Source organism: Haplochromis burtoni, unplaced genomic scaffold, assembly GCF_018398535.1.
Source record: "Haplochromis burtoni strain Fernald_Lab_line unplaced genomic scaffold, NCSU_Asbu1 Contig_24, whole genome shotgun sequence".
Taxonomy (NCBI): Eukaryota; Metazoa; Chordata; class Actinopteri; order Cichliformes; family Cichlidae; genus Haplochromis; species Haplochromis burtoni.
Window position 1 is genome coordinate 485121 of NW_024582385.1, and position 16462 is coordinate 501582.

Below are 16462 nucleotides of genomic sequence, written 5' to 3' on the forward strand. Positions count from 1 at the left end.
TTTTTTTTGTCTACCTTTTTTTAAGGTAGATTTTTAGATACAAATCTTGTTTTCATGTTGTTAAAAGGTTAAAATGGTTTGTTGGAGGTCTGTAAATTGTAATAAATATTGTAACATTTAAAAAATGCATTCTAGGTGTTTTATATTCACTCAGCCGTAGTCCTGTCTGCTTCCAATGTAGCTCCAACAGATATCTTTGTAAAATGTCAAAGTTCAGTACAGATCATGGATTTGCATTACAGTACAGCTTCACTGTATGAATCACAGTTTAATTTCCTCAACAACTCTCTAAGCTAATATGTGTTCTGAAATTACTCTTCTCCTCGGATAGAATAACATCCCCGGAAGCGCCATGACACGCCGGAATACATATGTGTGCACCGACCGTTCAGGAACTGATAGACACTCTCTTCTGCAGAACGGCAAAGACAACAGGTACCACTTTGTGTCGTCAGTAGTCGTACAGATTCACAGAGACTTTAAGCAGGTAGCGGATATTTGGTATCATTAACCTTCAAAGGAAGGTGGATTGGATTGGGGTTTTTACTCCTTTGTTCTGATAATATTTACGAACGGAGTCACAGGGCACCACAAGTCAGTGTCCTGGTGAGGGTTATGCCAGGGAGGGTATCCAGCATAAAATCTTAGCTGAATCAAATATGCAGATCCTAAAGCAAGAGATTACCATACCAAATCAGTAGGCTATCAGTCAATGTGGTGCTGTTGACCAAAGACAAAGGAAGAGGAGAGGTGGAAGGCATGTTGGTAGGCAGCAATAGGAAAAAAGAAGGCAGGAATGTGGAGGTGAGAGGGGTGTAAATGTAAAGGGAGAGAGCTGGCTGATACTGTATCTGTGTCAGGATGGAGGTCTATAGGATCGCTTTGGCCAAGAAGAGGAAGTGCGTAAAGGCAGAGGCAAGGATTAAGTGGTGGAAGTTGATGAAGGAAGAGCGTTTCGCAGAGTTCAAGAAGGATTGAGATGGTTCAGGATGAAGTACAGGACAATATTTAAACGAAGAGGTTAGCAAAGAAAAAGTAGGTAGTCAGGAAGAAGAAGAAAGTAGACAGGAGCACTGAGAGGCAAAGAGAGAGGTGGCAAAGGATGAGGCTTATAGTTAGCTGCATGTGAGGCTGGACACTAAGGAAGGAGAAAAAGACTTGTATCAATCGGCTATGTAGTGAGACAGAGCTGGAATTAAGGATAGAGATGGAAATGGGCTAACAAGTGACAAGAGTGTGTTGAGAAGATGGAAAGAGTATATTGAGGAGCTGATGTATGTAGAAAATGAGAGAGGAGCACAGATGGAGGAAAATTAGTGAAATAAGAAATGAAGGGGTTAGCAAGGAGGGCAGCTTGAAGGGGATGAAAAATGAAAAGGGGATCAGTCTAACCAACATACCTGCGGAGATATGAAAACGTCTAGCAGAGACCAGATTGTTTAACACAGTCTGAGTGAAAGGATCCTCGAGGAATGAAGTGTGTGCTGGTATGCTTTTTTTAGAACAAGGGTCATGTACAGAGCTGTAATAACTGTAGAGGGAAAAGGTCGACCATGAAACTATGGTTGTTGAAGCTAGGTTAAGAAGACAGGTGACGAACAGTGAGCACTACAGATGGGATGTTTGGTTTGGGATATAGTATAGAGAAGGTCAGAATGAGCTTCACTGTGTCTTTGTGGATCTAGAGAAAGCATGTGATAGGGTGCCAAGAGAGGAACTGTGGTACAGCATGAGGAACTCAGGAGTGGCAGAAAAGTATGTGGGTGGTGCAGGACATGTATGAGGACAGTGAGGTGTGTGGTGGGACAGCAGCAAAAGTAAAAAGGTTTAGAAGATGGTAATGACCTGCTGTGATGTATGGTTTGGAGATGGTGGAGACGGAGTTGAAGATGCCAACATATTGGTACGTTCTGAAAAGAATACGACATCCTTTTAACCATGACGTGGTTGTCTTGTTGATAATGTGGCCAATTTGCAAAATTAACTGTGATTTTTTTTTTTACCACTATTCATCAACAGCATGTTTTAAAGCTCAGTTTTTAAAACCTTACAATTAGTGCTGTCAGCGTTAATCTCTTTAAAATGACCTTAACGCCATAACCGCATTAACATGGCAAATATCCGTAAGCGATAGGTGTACTCTATTTAGTTATTAGCACTCATCAGGCAATGTCTATGGGCAACTGACTGCACTCAGACCAAAGGGGGCTGAATAATTACGCACACCCCACTTTGCAGTTATTTATTTGTAAAAAAAAATGTTTGGAATCATGTATGATTTTCGTTTCACTTCTCAGGTGTGCACCACTTTGTGTTGGTCTTTCACGTGGAATTCCAATAAAATTGATTCATGTTTGTGGCTGTAATTTGACAAAATGTGAAAAAGTTCAAGGAGGCCGAATACTTTTGCAAGCCACTGTATTAATGACTAACCTTGTATTGTGGATGGATTATCTCAGTTGTTCTCCTGACTGAAGTTTGGTCCGTTTACAGCATCCTGCCATGCGATTGCGTTTGTCCCTAACCATCAGGAACCCTCATGTTAACTTTTATGAAGTAGAAAATAGTTAGCGTTCATCCTCCAGCTTCACTGTGCTAATGTGTTTATGTTATGCTAACCATAGCCGTGTAGCTAGCCACTACGTAGCACATCATTATATACCAGCTAGTCCCCCCTCAGTAACCCTACAAACATCACTGCTGTACTTTCTAATTGTGTAATTTTTTCAGAAATCCCTGAGTCAGAACATGTTATGTCGTCTTTAGATGGAAACTAGCGAGCTAACTCCCAACGCCGTTAAACTCCATAAATCCTGCTTTCATGGATGCCTGGATGTTAAACTTAATTGTTACACCTTGTGAAGAAGCTACACTGATCATTTTATTAAAGATGAATTTAGACAGTTTGTCAGTGTTTGTTTGATTTTGGGACTAGAGGCGGAGTTTGGACCCGGAAACGGCTAATGACGTCAGACTCAAAGGCCAGATTATCAAAAATTATAAGTCAATAAGACTAAAGACTAAATCCTGTTTATTTTTCTTCCTCGCTCCAGTTCCCTGGGCCACCGCATGCCGGCAGCGTCTCCCTCCACGCTCAGCATTTCTGCAGCTGGAGCTACAGGCTCATCTTCCTCCTCAGACCGATGCCGCCTGACTCGAGGCTCCACAATCCGCAGCACCTTTCACGGGGGACAGCTGAGGGATCGTGGTCCCCCGGTCTACTCGGCCCCGCCCACTTCACCCACTCTGTCGCACCACGACGCCAGCCCATTGACCCATGCCCGCACCAGGGCCACCTCCAACCTCTTCACCAAGCTGACCTCGAAACTCACTCGCAGGTAGACTTGCACTACGTGTGATCTGTATAGTAGTACTGCTGAATACAAGAAACATGACAGTTTCTGTAGCTTTGTAGGTCTTCATTAGGCGATGAAATCAAAACTTCTTTGATTTAACCAGGAAAGTATTTACAGCCTGGGAAAACTGCTCTTTGTACAAGCCGCCTCTTCTGCAAGTGATAGGATAATAAATAATCAATAGAATGATATTGTTTAAAGTAATGGCTCGAGATGAGAACATTTAATAGTATGGCTTATGTATTCCTTCAATATAAATGAGCTATGAGACATTAGCTTACCTTAGCATAAAGACTAGAAGCACGTTATAAAAGCTGTGCTCCAGTTCACCTCCAAACGCCTTCAAGTTTTTTAAATATTACAAATTCAAGTAAAATCAACCAGCTGGTCGTTTCTTGAATGACTTGAAATTTTCATTGGTTAGGCTTTGAACACAGTAGCTTGTAGTATGTGAGTGTAGTTCTGTTACCTGTATCCTTAACCACTGACATAAGCTATACTCTACAAAAGCTGTAGTCTTTTTAAGAAAGCTGGTTTTTTTACTTTTAACAGAAGCAGACTCACAGCTTCTCCCTGCATCATACATTTGTGGAAACCACTTGCTACAACATTAGCAGTTACTACTTATTAAGAAGATAATAGGGGTGTCCATATTCATAGGCTGCATCCTCCTGAGGCCGCATTTGTAGGCCGATTACGTCACAGCAACGCGACGAAGGCTGTCCAAATTCACAGACTCCTCCAAATGCGTGCTCCTTTTCCCCAGAGTTGAAGGATGTTATTGTTTGGCTTTCAGTGTTTTATTTGTTCATGAGTAAATCGGTTTGGCTGAGATTACAGCTGAATAAATGTCAAAGGGAAAACTGATTAAACAGAAGTGTGAGATGATCGAGAATTTACACCAGGGTCCTGTTATATTTTAGATAGCAAGGAGCAGACGGCCAAGTTTATTAAACTCCACCGAGGCAGCGATGATGCAAAACTGAAGGCTAGACCGTCCAGTTTCACAGCTGCTCACTTCCGCCTACCTGGCCTTCGGAGGACCCGGCCCACTTAGACCGTGAAGGCCGGGCCCTCGGGAGGATGCAGCCTATGAATTTGGACACCCCCAATATACACGTGTTTGTATGCTAAGCTAACGCTATGTTGGTATTATGTTGTGCTAATGTGACGTTGGGGGAGAGTACTTGTTGGGAAATTTCACTTCTCAAGACGGCTGCTGCCGTTTGTCTTGGACTGCTGCTTCTCACTCGTGACTGAAGTTGTGTTAATCCATAAACATGCAGAAGAACAAAAAAAGGATAAAACCTCTGTGCTGGCTCACTACAGAGCTTGACATGAGACATCCATTTTACTTGATCTTATTAATTTTGAGCACAGTAGGAAACAGTCTTAATAATGAATCTGTTACACTACCTCATAGTGTAGCCCTTGCTACATGTACATAGCTTTTATTCAATTTCCATATTCTTATATGGTTATTGAAAAAAGGACACAAGTGTCTCTCACATGTTTTTGTTTTTTGATTTTTGTTTATGGCTTTCTTTGCTGTTCCAGTTGGTGTAAGATTCTTATGAACTCAAACCAAGGACGTCAAATGCATGAAACAAAGTCATGTAGAGTTGATGTAAAGTTCTGTGTTTCATCTTGAGCACAGCCTGGGATGGATCCATGCTTATCAAAACATTTTATCCACCCAGGCCTTTCAGCAAGCCCTGCTGCGGCCCCGGATTATCCCCTCTCCCTCCCAGTCATCATAATCACACATGTCTAATCTTATCAAACCTCAGCTTCATCCTTGCCAATCAGCTGCAGCGCTGCACTCTTTTTCCACCACTTGCTTTCCTGTGATTCACTTATACTCTCTCTTACTCCTCCCCCAAATCCCCTGCTCTTACCCTTTACTCCCTCTTTTTTCTCCATCTTTATCTCGTTCTCTTTTCTCCGTGTCATGGCATCAGGGTCAATCTTGACCCGTCCAAGCGCCAGGGCTCAAACAAATCAGTCTCGGGTTGTACTCTTCCACAAGGATCAAAAACAGTTAGTAAGTTTCCATGTCTCGCTCTTCTTTCTTGTCTGCCTGTGCCGCCCATTTCCTGTCTGCCTGCTCACACTGGAATTTGCTCAAGTTCAGAAATGCCTGATGTTTTTTCATACTGCTTGTCTGCATGCCTCGTGAATGGTCTTCATTCTGTCCAGGTCCCACACACTTGTTTTCAAGCATGGTTGCAATCAAGGAAGAATCAGTGTCATCGTCTATAAAGACTATCCACTAGCATCCCGTGTATACCTGTAGGAATAGTGTTTCCAGTTTGTGGTTGGTGGGGTAAAAATCATTTAATGTTTTCTCCATGTGAAGTTGAGTAAATGAAAGTAAGTAAAATGAAAACGTCGTAACACAGAAGCTGAAGGAAACTGTTTATATCTGCATGCTTTAGAAGTCGTGAGTGAGTGAGGAGTGCCTTTGTCAGGACAAGTTGTTTTGCAACATCACATGCTTGTTGTTGCTGATGCTTGCTCAGTTCCACATTTAATATCCACTTGTTAATGCCGTCTCATCATGAGGCTCGTTGTGCTCTGGTGGATTACCTCTTACGTTGCCTGTTTGTCCAACAGGGTCACAAATGAATCTGAGGGAATCAGGAGATTTGCGGTCACAAGGTAAGTACATAAGTTCTGCCTGTGTCGATAGCGTTTAGAAACAGAGAGCATGTCAGATGTCTGACCTTTTTCTTCCTGTTCTTCCCTCCCTCTCCTCAGTTGCCATCTACCTGGGTATCAAAAAGCGTCCGAGCCCCGGGCCGTCGGACGTGGCTGGGATCTGAGAGGCGGCGGGCGGCGGGACCCTGCGGAGGTGGTATTGGCTCTGCGGGAGGCAGCTCTCGGATGTGGCTGCCAGGTCCACCACGCCGGCCCCTTTCTGCTCTCCTGCACCCACGGCGTGGCAGGGGGCCGCGTGGCTTTCGAGGCCGAGGTGTGCCATCTTTCCACAGGCACCTCTGAGACTTCTAACGGGGTGCGCTACACGCGACTCTGGGGGGCGCCGCTAGCTTTTCGGGACATTGCCACCCAAATCTCTAAGGACCTTGAACTTTGATCGAGAGGGTGCGTTTGCATACGAGTGCGTGGTTCCGTGTGAGTGTTGTTGATGTGTGTGCGCAAAGGAAATCAAAAAAGGAAAACAAAAAAACAGAGAAGAGGTGAGGGGCTGGACCCGAAAGAAAAGATGTCTCCTTCTGTCTCTTTCAAGACTAACCTCCCCCCTGCACGCACACATGCACACACACACACACACACACACACACACACACTGATAGACACACACCTGATCCGTAAAGTCATACAGACTAAAACATCCACCCTCCTACCCCCTGCCCCCTTCTCTCTCCACCCTACCCAACACAGCTCAGCTTTCCCTTCCCTGAGCTACTGCTCCCACTGGACCTGGATCAGATGGAATAAGTTGAATATTTTTTATTGCTACTCCTAGCCATAATGACTCTTTATTTTGTTATTTATTGTTCTGGTCATTGTTTTTACTCACTGTCACTTTCACCACTGCAGAAAATCACCTCCTGTCTGTCTGACATCCTCATCCATCCTTTTTTTAACACTTTTTTTTTATGTCACCTTTACATTGTGTTACTGTTTTGTTTTTAAAATTTTTAATATTCCCCCCTCACCGATAGTTATCCTGCTGAAATAGTAACATGCACAAACAAGGAAATGGTCCAACTCAGCAATCAGACGAGCAGCCGCAGTGTTACGTTGCTTTGAGTCGGGTAAATACAGCAGTGACAAACACGCCGGATTAAGGTCAGGGGATGGGGTTGACGGGCCGTTGAAACAGCCAGTCAGAAGCTTGAGTGCAGCACGGAGTTATGGCCTCTCAGTCACATTAGTTTCTCTGAGTGACGAGAGCAGACGCTTCAAATTTAGCTAAGGTCGGTCAGTAGTAACTGTAAGGTCAAGCTCCATTTTTCAGCCTTCTTTAACGCTAAATCAGTCCAGCTGATTTCCTCCTTTTATTATCCCAGCAAACATTTCAGTGGTGAGTTAGATCAGTGCTCATTCTAAACATCCAACATTAAAAAATAGTTCCAAAGGGAAAAATGTGCTGATTACAAAGAGCGGACAAAACATTCTCACCACGAGGGAAACATTTCTTATCCTGATCAGCTGATCATTTATCACAGAGAGTCATCAACAAAATACTTTTTCAGACATAAACAAGGCGATAACTAAATAAAAGCTAATGCAGGAGGACAAAAAGTGTGATGAAATGCACTTTCATCCACAGATAAAACTGATATGAAAACATCCTGGAGAGATGAGATCCAATCAGAACTAATGAAGTTGTGTAGAAGTGTAGAAAGGTTAGATGCGCATATATGATCTGCCACTGTGAAATGGTACAACTACGTCACAGCTAGCTGTCATGCTCCCTGTTTCTTATGTGAGAATCAAAATATCCAGCACTTGGGAGGAAGAGAAGATCAGACATGTGGACACATTTTGCATTTGATGTCAAAGAAAAAAATCCTTTGGAAATGGTGTGGAGCAACTGTTACCAGTCAAAACTAAATCTAAACCAATTTATGACACCTAAATTATGACTCAAACTACATTATGCTTAAGTCAAAAGGCCAACAGTTACTGTCAAAATTAAGCTCTCAATCACGTGGGTTGAAAAAAGGGAAGACAGATGGTGCTCTTTTCCCATTACCGGTAGTAACCGAGTTATAACCTCCAGTAATGAAAAAAAGTTCAAGTGCCAAACACTGCAGTTCTTCTAGTGGCCACTTGAGGCAGGCTCCAAATGTGAATCAATCTCCATAGACTCTCATCTTCTTCACAGCACTTAATAGCATGCTTGCACTGTGGTACAGAAACAGTGTTGGCCTTACAGTCACTTTACAGATGTGTTAACAGATGTGCAACTGTAGCTCATTGGTGTCTGCCAATCTTTGTTAATATGAGCTACTGAACTGGATCTTTGAACTATGTTTGTGGTATTGGTACCTTTTGGATAATTTATAAAGAAATAATCTGGCAAATAATATAGAATTGCCCGAATAATCCAAAAACCAATAGGTCAGCCACAGAGGATGTATCCATGTGTTAGTCTGTATGACCTGTATGCAGTCCACTGCAATAATGTGTGGGCAAAAAGATTCTATTAAGGCAGCTGCCACAAAGCTACCATTGAGGCTTCAGAATGCAAAGCTAAAAACCATTTGCTGATTTCACTCTGGCTATGTCCATCATTTATATTTCACTATGTTTGCTGGGATAACGCTCTTAAATTATTACATATGATAATTCGGTGCAGTAAGTTGTCCTTAATGACCCTCTATAATAAATACAGGAGCTAAAATTGGCTAAAATCAACGTCCTTCAGTATTTGTGACCGACCCCCAACAGAGTCATTTAGATTTCACCAACCTTCATTTTTCTTTAGCAGCCTTGTAATAAGTCAGTTGTCATTAGCAGAGGTGGGCCGTCACTCACCCCACCACAGACTTAGAGAGATTCAGTATTTCTGGTGTATTTTCAGTGCAGGGCAGCTCTTCTGCCGCTTCTATTCTGTGCCGTGCGATCTCACCTCAGTCGTGATCTCACTTTAGTCGTCGCCTCAGTTCTGTCGGTGGGAAACGCCAAAAAGTGGATCGGCCAAGCAGCAGCGCAAGCGCTTGGATTACACACTCGCCGTCACACACACAGAGGCGGCGTGCACTCCTCTAACGCCCGCCCTTTTTCTTTCTTCTTTTCTTTTTCTTGTGGTACGTGTATTAACTGCTCTGTCCATTACTGATGACCGTGGGGATCAGGGGAGGGGGGAGCGCTCTGTATTCGGAAAGGCACGACGAAGGCAGTGTGGACAGTGTTTTCTTCTTGTTAGTCCAGTTGCCTTTAAAGTGAACTACCCCCAGCGCCTTCATACAATACACATTTAATGTAAAAAAGTAAAAAACAAAAAAAAGAGAGAGAGAAAAGTGCGAGAGCTTTCTATTCTCCCTCCCTGTTTTTAGTGAATAATGTACTGTGATATTTGCGTAGGCTACAGAGATCATATTGTTTGGCTGCTGATTTACTGTTAATACTGTCTCTCAGTTGTGGCTTTGCTCATGGTGACCTACCCCCACCACCCAGCCCCACCCCATTCCATTCCCACCCCTACATTTTACAGGGATCGCTGACCTTCTGTTCGCCGCCTCCATACGTACCGCCAACTTTATCCGGTCGAGCATTCGTCTTTCTTTATTGCAGGGAAATGGTCAGCCATCATCCACTCTCTCACATTGTTCTACATTTTCAGTCCAGTATGGTGTTTGCTGTTTCACGTAGCCCAGCAGGGGAAGTCGATGTTGACCTGCCCTCCCCCTCAGGGTGAGAAGCAGACACCAGAGTGGACATCAGGAGTCTGTCCTTGTCCTCTCCCTGGACGTTTTTCATTGTGGTGTATATTAGCATTAGGTAATATAGACCTCAATGCACTTTGCTTTGACTTGAATCAGCTCCTTCCAGTGTACCTGTATAGGTAATACCCAGAACTAGCCACTGGAAGGCGCCAATGTCTTAAATGTGAAACACTTCGATTTGTGGATATTTGCACAGGTACTTTATTTATTTTTTAGAATAATATCATTAAAAAAACAGGATTTATATCAGTCAGTTGATGGCTGTATATAAAATATATGAATATAGTATATATCTTAGAGCTCAAGGTTTATTTATAGCTAGAGCAAGGGAAGTAATTCTAGATTAAAGCAGTTTCTGTCAGTGATAATGGGGAACAAAACCAAGCTGCAATCTTGCATGAGTTCAGAGTTTGGGTTATACTGGAAAAAATGAAATGTGATGCACACCTTGGACTGGAAGCTTTGTGAAATGCAGACACACACAGTCACTTTTCAGATATGAGTTGCTAAATGAAATGCCAGAATATCCCCCACCCCCCTTCACAAAAAGTAACAGAAGGGCTCATGTGAGACACAGTAACTTCACTCCACCTTGTTGCAACAGGATAGCTTCAGCACTCATTCAAGAGGGCATCTTTGGAGTCTTTGGATATGCCGTAAAACATACCACAGCGTAGAGTATGAGGTGCAGTCAAAGAATTACAAGACTTGTTGCGGCGAAGAAGACAAGGTCGCAGAGACGAGGCTCTGTGTAGCAGAGCAGGCGGTGAGCAACGATTGTGCTGGTATGGTCCAAACACTTGCATGTGCATTTGAGCTGATTGTTCTGTAGTAGGCTGCTACTATAGAACTCTACATTGGAAATACTCAGTGCAGTTTGATTTTATTTATATAGCACCAGATCACAACAAATTCGCCTCTTTATGTTGTGAGGTAAAAACCCAACAATAATATGACACTGAGGGACAAATTTATGCCAGATCCTTGGTCTGAATGTTGGGTCGAAGATGCCCACATGCTGCCTCAGCTCCATGGTACAAAGTGCAAAATCCTATCTATAGAACTTTGTCTATCACAGGTTTTCATGTTGATAGAGTGACAAAATGTGGAATCACGTCTCTTAAAGTCCTACTTGACATCTTTTACGTACACATGACCGTACCATGCTGCACAACAGGAGTCTGTGAACTCTTTGAGTGCACCTCGTACATAAGAAAAATGATTTAGATCCTGCACGAGGACAGCTGCAGTTGGAATAAATTGTGCAGTTTTAACTTGAATTTCCAAGTCCCTGTCTGCATTCAAGCCATAGAAACGTTTCAGGTTGTTTGCTGAGCATTTCAGCTGGAACTTTTGAACTAAATGGGTTGGAAAAAAAGAGAAAAGCAAATAACTTATGGTTAAACAACTCACTCATAGTATAAGATGGATGAATCAGGGGGATTCTACTGTGAAGAATTCTCAAAAAGAGGTTTTGGTGACGTGAGTGTTTGGGTAAATGCTTGTATACCTGCTTGGAAAAGGTGTATCACTGGTCTAAATGGTTTAAATGGTGGATGATGACAGTATTAGAAACCCGAGGGGCTCAGTATTTAACATTCACTGTCATTTCAAAACTGATTTTGGATATAGTTAATGTTACATGCAAAAGAGACTTAAGAGCACACACAGTTTGACCTGTATGAGTAATTTTACTCTCTTCTACTGTTTAATTCCTCCCATCAGAAGCAAACTGTAACCTGAAATGAGTGGGTGTGATGCGTAAGGAGAACATGGAGCTGAAGATGAATAAAATTCACTGATGTTGGCAATTTTTTCCGTCATTTTGCCATCTTGTTTTCAAAGCTACTACTTTCCAAAACCTCTATCTGTCGATTATACTGCAACAAGACAAAAACGACTCGTTTAGTTGTTTTACAGGGCACTTTATTATTGAGCAGTATGAGCAGCTTCAATAATCTTTACTTTTTATAACAAAAAGTAGGTGATGCCACATTCGCCAGGCAAGCCCAGCTCAGTGGAGGCTGATCCCAGGATGTTACCAACCAACACAGGAGAACTTAAAAAAAAAAAGAGGACAGAGAAAAGAAAAAGCAGGAAAGAAGAGAAAGAAGTTTTCAGAGTCAAGAGTCTCTAGTTGAGCGGCTGTTTCCTCTGCGTGTCCATCAGTTGGCTCGATTACACATGAACGGTCACGAGAAAAACGGAAGATTGTCCCTCTCTACTTCTGGGCTGGGATCATGCTGTCAATGCTCTCTCCCTTCTCCAGCTTCTTCTCCATCTCAACCATCAGCTTGACACCGTCAACCACCAGTTGGACCTGCTCCACTTCAGAGGAGCCCAGACGGTCGGCGTTGGAGATGTCAAACACACCACCCACAGAGGCAGTGTCCACACCACCTAAAGAGAAAGGGCAAAAGTCAGAGTCGCAGTGGAGATTTCACTGGGCTGTTCAAGCTGGTCCACAAGCATATGAGTGTTTACCTGTGCCACGCTTCTGCAGACGCAGCCTGGTGAGGATCTCCTCAAACTTGGGATGTGTGCTCAGCTTGGACAGTTTGACATGGACGCCACCACGCAGGCCAGTGCCCAGGTTGGAGGGGCAGGTCAGGATGTACCCGAGATGCTCATTCCACATGAAGCCACGGTCGTGCTTCTTGAAGATCTCCTCAATCTGGCAGGTTTGAAAGAAGAAGAGTCGTGGAAACATCCTGAACAATTGTTTTCATTTCATCCTGGCTTTCCGAGGCCTGTTATATCTGCATACCTTCTGCAGGCCAACGCAGAAACGCCTGAACACTTCCCTCATGTTGCCACCCTTCTGCATGGAGATGACACGAAGGTGATCCTCCTCATTCACCCAGACCAAGAAGGTCTTGTTTTCGTTGTGCCTGAGCAGATATAGTTTCACATTTAGGGGAACACACATATAATGCAGACAAAAGATTTCTAAGGAAAATGTTTCACATTCAGCCTGTTAACACTTAATGACAGTGCTCACCAGATGCCTCTGCCATCAGGCCAGTCACGGGCCATACCAGCGCAGGTCAGCAGGGGAGACACGGGCTTGTCAAACAGGAAGTGATCAGCGATCAGCTGCTCCTGCTCAGCATCAGTCATGGTCTTCAGGGGGTAGTACTTTCCCTTGAACTCACCATCCAGGCTGTTCAGAGCTGCAGTTAGGAGCAAAGCAGGGATAATATTGTCCATGCTGACACTGGATGCTTAAATTCAAAGACGCAGTCCTTTTCCTTTGAATACTTACCCTCAATGGACAGCCTCTCAATAATTCTGCGCTCTCCACGGCTGTTGTGGGGGGGCAGGGTGAATCCCTTGATGCTGCGACCAGTACGAACACGGCTAGACAGAACGTAGTTTGGGTCCAAGTCGTCACCACCCTAAAGACAAATAAACTTTGAGTCCCAGGTGAAAAAAGATAAATAAATAACAGAGTTCCTGGAGCAATGCACAGATGTGCTAAACCATTAAATCAGTTCAACATCTGAAGACTTGTGCAGTAAGTCTTTTGTTAAAGTACTTCTCCTCCATGAAATCTGCGGTACCTTCAGGTTCTCATGGTTGAGGTCAGTCTTGTGCTTGTCAGTGGGCTTGTATCCACCATGACGGTCGGAGATGACAGGGTCAAGCAGATCCTTGAAGACCTCATAGGACTCCTCATCACCAGCAACACAGCCAACAGTCATGATGAAGGGGTGACCTGAAGAATGTAAGTAAGAAGCGTGTGTTCGGAGGGGGAACAGAAATGAAAGAATTAGTTTTTATGGCTAATGTTAATCAGGAATGAAACAGATTTCTTTATCTGATATGAAACATATCTCACCAGGGTTGTCTACACCAGTCTGGATGACATCATCCAGAGTGTAGCCACTGGGTGTCTGTTTGTCCCTCAGCTTGCCATATATCTCCTTGGTCAGAACCTTGGCCATATGGTTGTTGTGCTTGGACAGATCTGGGAACTCCTCCTCAACTTTGTAGTTGAGCTTGAAGTTGTTGTGGGTGTTTCCGAAAGGCATGATTGCTTTCTAACACTGCAAAATGAGGGAAAAGCCTTTGACTAAATCTTGGAACGATAATAAACTGTTTCATCTGGAGATTGTGGAGGTGATCGAAATAGTCACAAAATTTCTGCAGTATTTGGAGATACGGGATATTCAGTGTGACAGCTGCAAGTTTTAAGCGGTGTCGGCAGAGGAATCTTGGTAACAAGTGTCACTCAATTTCCAGCAGCTCAGATGTCACTTTGAAACAGAGTACAGGGAGGAGTGCCTGTTGGCTGGGTATTTTTAGCACAAGTACATCTGAATGTGTACCCTTTATGTCCTCAGTATCTACAAGCAAAGCTTTATACGTACAATCACAACTGTCCTGATTGCACATTGACACATAAATGCACATAAATGAAAACTTGACTGGTCAGTTCCAGCACAGGCGTGTTTTCACTGAAAGCACTACAAGGTCTTTGTGTCACTGTACAGGATTACTGCAACAGCATAATTGTCACAATGCTGAAAGAAGCCTGATTAGCAGCACACTTGTCCAGCTACTGCGATCCAACAATATATATGGACATACTCTTCTTACTCTCATTATCTGATAAGCTGTTCAACATGAGTACGTACATGATGCATGCAATGACGCACTCGTTACATCACATGAAATATGATCTGCACCTCAGTCCCAAACTGATTTACAAAATTAGCCGTTCTTTAAATCAGTAATCCCTTTCAATGTGACAATTTTCTGATTAGTTTACAGCCAAAAAGCTCCAAAAGTGTAACTTTGAAACAGCAAAAGTCGCAGATGACACATGGGGGACTTCAGTCTGTCTCTCCTACATGTATCAAACTGCGAAGCACCTGTCCACATAAATCACTGTCCAAAAGAAAATCATATGCAGAGGGCAAGAATAAAGAGTGGAGTGGCACAAGTTATCACTGGAACCACAGCCTGTCTGTTAAAGCATGATCTTTAAGCTTAATCTTAACGGAGAACAATTCAATGAAATTAGCTCTTTTTTTAATGCATCATATGGATGCAAATGTACCAGATTTGTTGCACAATTATCCTTTGATTTCATCATGGACTTCATTAAAAGAAAAAGTAGCCAGAACTAATTGTTTGTGCTATTTTAAATGCTTGGCTTGTTCTCCCAATCCATATCTCCACGTCTGCTCTTCTTTAACCCCACAAAACTAATCATTTCTTTACCTGCACACCAGACAAGTACAGAGGTAACAGTCCTTGGGATCAGATCCTGTTCACCACAGCCAAAATAGGGGTCACCCAACTCTGGAGGTCTCTGGCCCCTCTTTATATACCACACAGACACTAGCCATTGGCTTGGCCATTTTAGTGCCTACTGCAGCCTCATTGGCCAGAGCCTCTGCACTGATACTGCACAGTTTATGAAAGAGACACATTTACAGCTCAGTCATTCAAGACGGGTGCTGCAGCTGTAACCTCACCCCCGTCAGCCTCCGCACAGCCCCCCACCAACCCTTGGCCCATACATAGCTGTAGTTGGAGTGTGGGAGCATGTGAAAGGGGAGGAGGAGGTCACATGAGTGAGGCTGGGGTGGTAATGGGGAAAGGCCACTGAAATAAGCTGAGTTTCACTTTTGTCAAGCACACTTTGGAGGTCAGGGTTCCTTACTGTAGGTGTGAAGGTTAGAAAGAGTTGGTATTTTCTTCACTTATTAAATGGCTGTTATCTAGAAATGCTCCTCGCATCTTAATGGTGAGCATTGTCCCACCACCCACCGAAGCTGGTTTACGCTATGGAAGGCATAAACACACTGAATCAAACAGAGTGATTGGTCAGGTTTCGATCATTGCACTTCTTTGATCTACACCAGGGGTGTCAAACATAATGCCTGGGGGCCAGAACAGGCCCCCCAAAGACTGTAATTGGCCCGCAGTGTGGCTTTGGAAAATGTGAAGGAGAACACAATTGATAAACTTTTCACTGTATTTTAACAACTCCTGTATCTTTTCCTGCCAATGAAGATCCTCCTCCATGGCCATTCATACTAACCAAAGTAATTAAGTAATAGATTAAAAAAAATTAAATTACAGAATGTTCCCATTTTTTCCCTTTTCAATAACTACTGTAGAAATGTATGATTTCTACGGTGGGTTCGCAGTATAGGACTGTGTGCACAATGAGCCAACAGAACATTTTCTGTAATTCTACACTTTTATTTCGTGGAGTTTATGTGCAACACAGTATTTCTTCATCATGTAGAAAAAAATACAAAACTTTTCCCTGATTTGTGGATGGCATGATGAACTGTGTTCCAATGTATGGAACTGTTCCTGAGCCCATGCATTGATGTCCATGACAGAGTAACACCTGCTTTTATTGCAGTGTCGTGTTGGGCTGCAAAGATCACAACCATCTAATATTGATTTCCAGCTTTTACCCTTATGTACAGATATTTCTGTAGACAAATAATTTCAAATATTCATGTCAATACATTTTGCAGGTCTTTGTATCCTATTATAGATGTTTTCCACAAGTCTAATTTTCTCTTCTTGTCTTGGAGCCAGTGGTTTGCAGAGTCTGACAGTGATGCGCCTATCTCTTCCTAATGACTATTTTCTTAAGTCATCAGGTTGTTGATTGTTGATTTGGTCACTTCTAAACTTTTTTACTATCTTTAT

General features: G+C 43.1%; 2 protein-coding genes across 5 annotated transcripts in view; one reads left to right on the forward strand and one right to left on the reverse strand.

The window, feature by feature from the left end:
- mark4a (MAP/microtubule affinity-regulating kinase 4a) overlaps positions 1-11882 on the forward strand; it is a 33953-nt gene extending 22071 nt beyond the window's left edge. For 2 of the 4 annotated variants that reach the window (XM_014337990.2, XM_005935992.3), the window contains exons 14-18: positions 332-435; positions 3054-3338; positions 5318-5400; positions 5973-6017; positions 6117-6283. In XM_014337990.2, the coding sequence (XP_014193476.1) occupies positions 332-435; positions 3054-3338; positions 5318-5400; positions 5973-6017; positions 6117-6181 (582 nt within the window). In that variant the 3' untranslated portion in view covers positions 6182-6283. Of the gene's footprint in view, positions 1-331; positions 436-3053; positions 3339-5317; positions 5401-5972; positions 6018-6116 lie in introns of all 4 variants that reach the window. The other 2 variants (XM_014337989.2, XM_005935991.3) reach the window with 1 other exon arrangement.
- On the reverse strand, positions 11839-15223 carry ckma (creatine kinase, muscle a). Its single transcript, XM_005935993.2, has 8 exons — positions 15008-15223; positions 13620-13827; positions 13342-13496; positions 13044-13176; positions 12780-12951; positions 12546-12669; positions 12263-12452; positions 11839-12178 (listed from the first exon to the last, which is right to left on the reverse strand). Exons 2-8 carry the CDS (start codon positions 13810-13812, stop codon positions 12000-12002), a joined length of 1146 nt encoding a protein of 381 aa, XP_005936055.1. The 5' UTR covers positions 13813-13827; positions 15008-15223; the 3' UTR covers positions 11839-11999.
- Positions 15224-16462: the final 1239 nt, after the last annotated feature.

Coding starts and splice junctions, on each gene's coding strand:
- ckma (XM_005935993.2), bottom strand. CDS start 13,812: ATGCCTTTCGGAAACACCCACAACAACTTCAAGCTCAACTACAAAGTT. Junction 12,952..13,043: donor TGAGAGGCTGTCCATTGAGG/GTAAGTATTCAA, acceptor TCCTAACTGCAG/CTCTGAACAGCCTGGATGGT. Junction 12,453..12,545: donor TCTGCGTTGGCCTGCAGAAG/GTATGCAGATAT, acceptor CAAACCTGCCAG/ATTGAGGAGATCTTCAAGAA.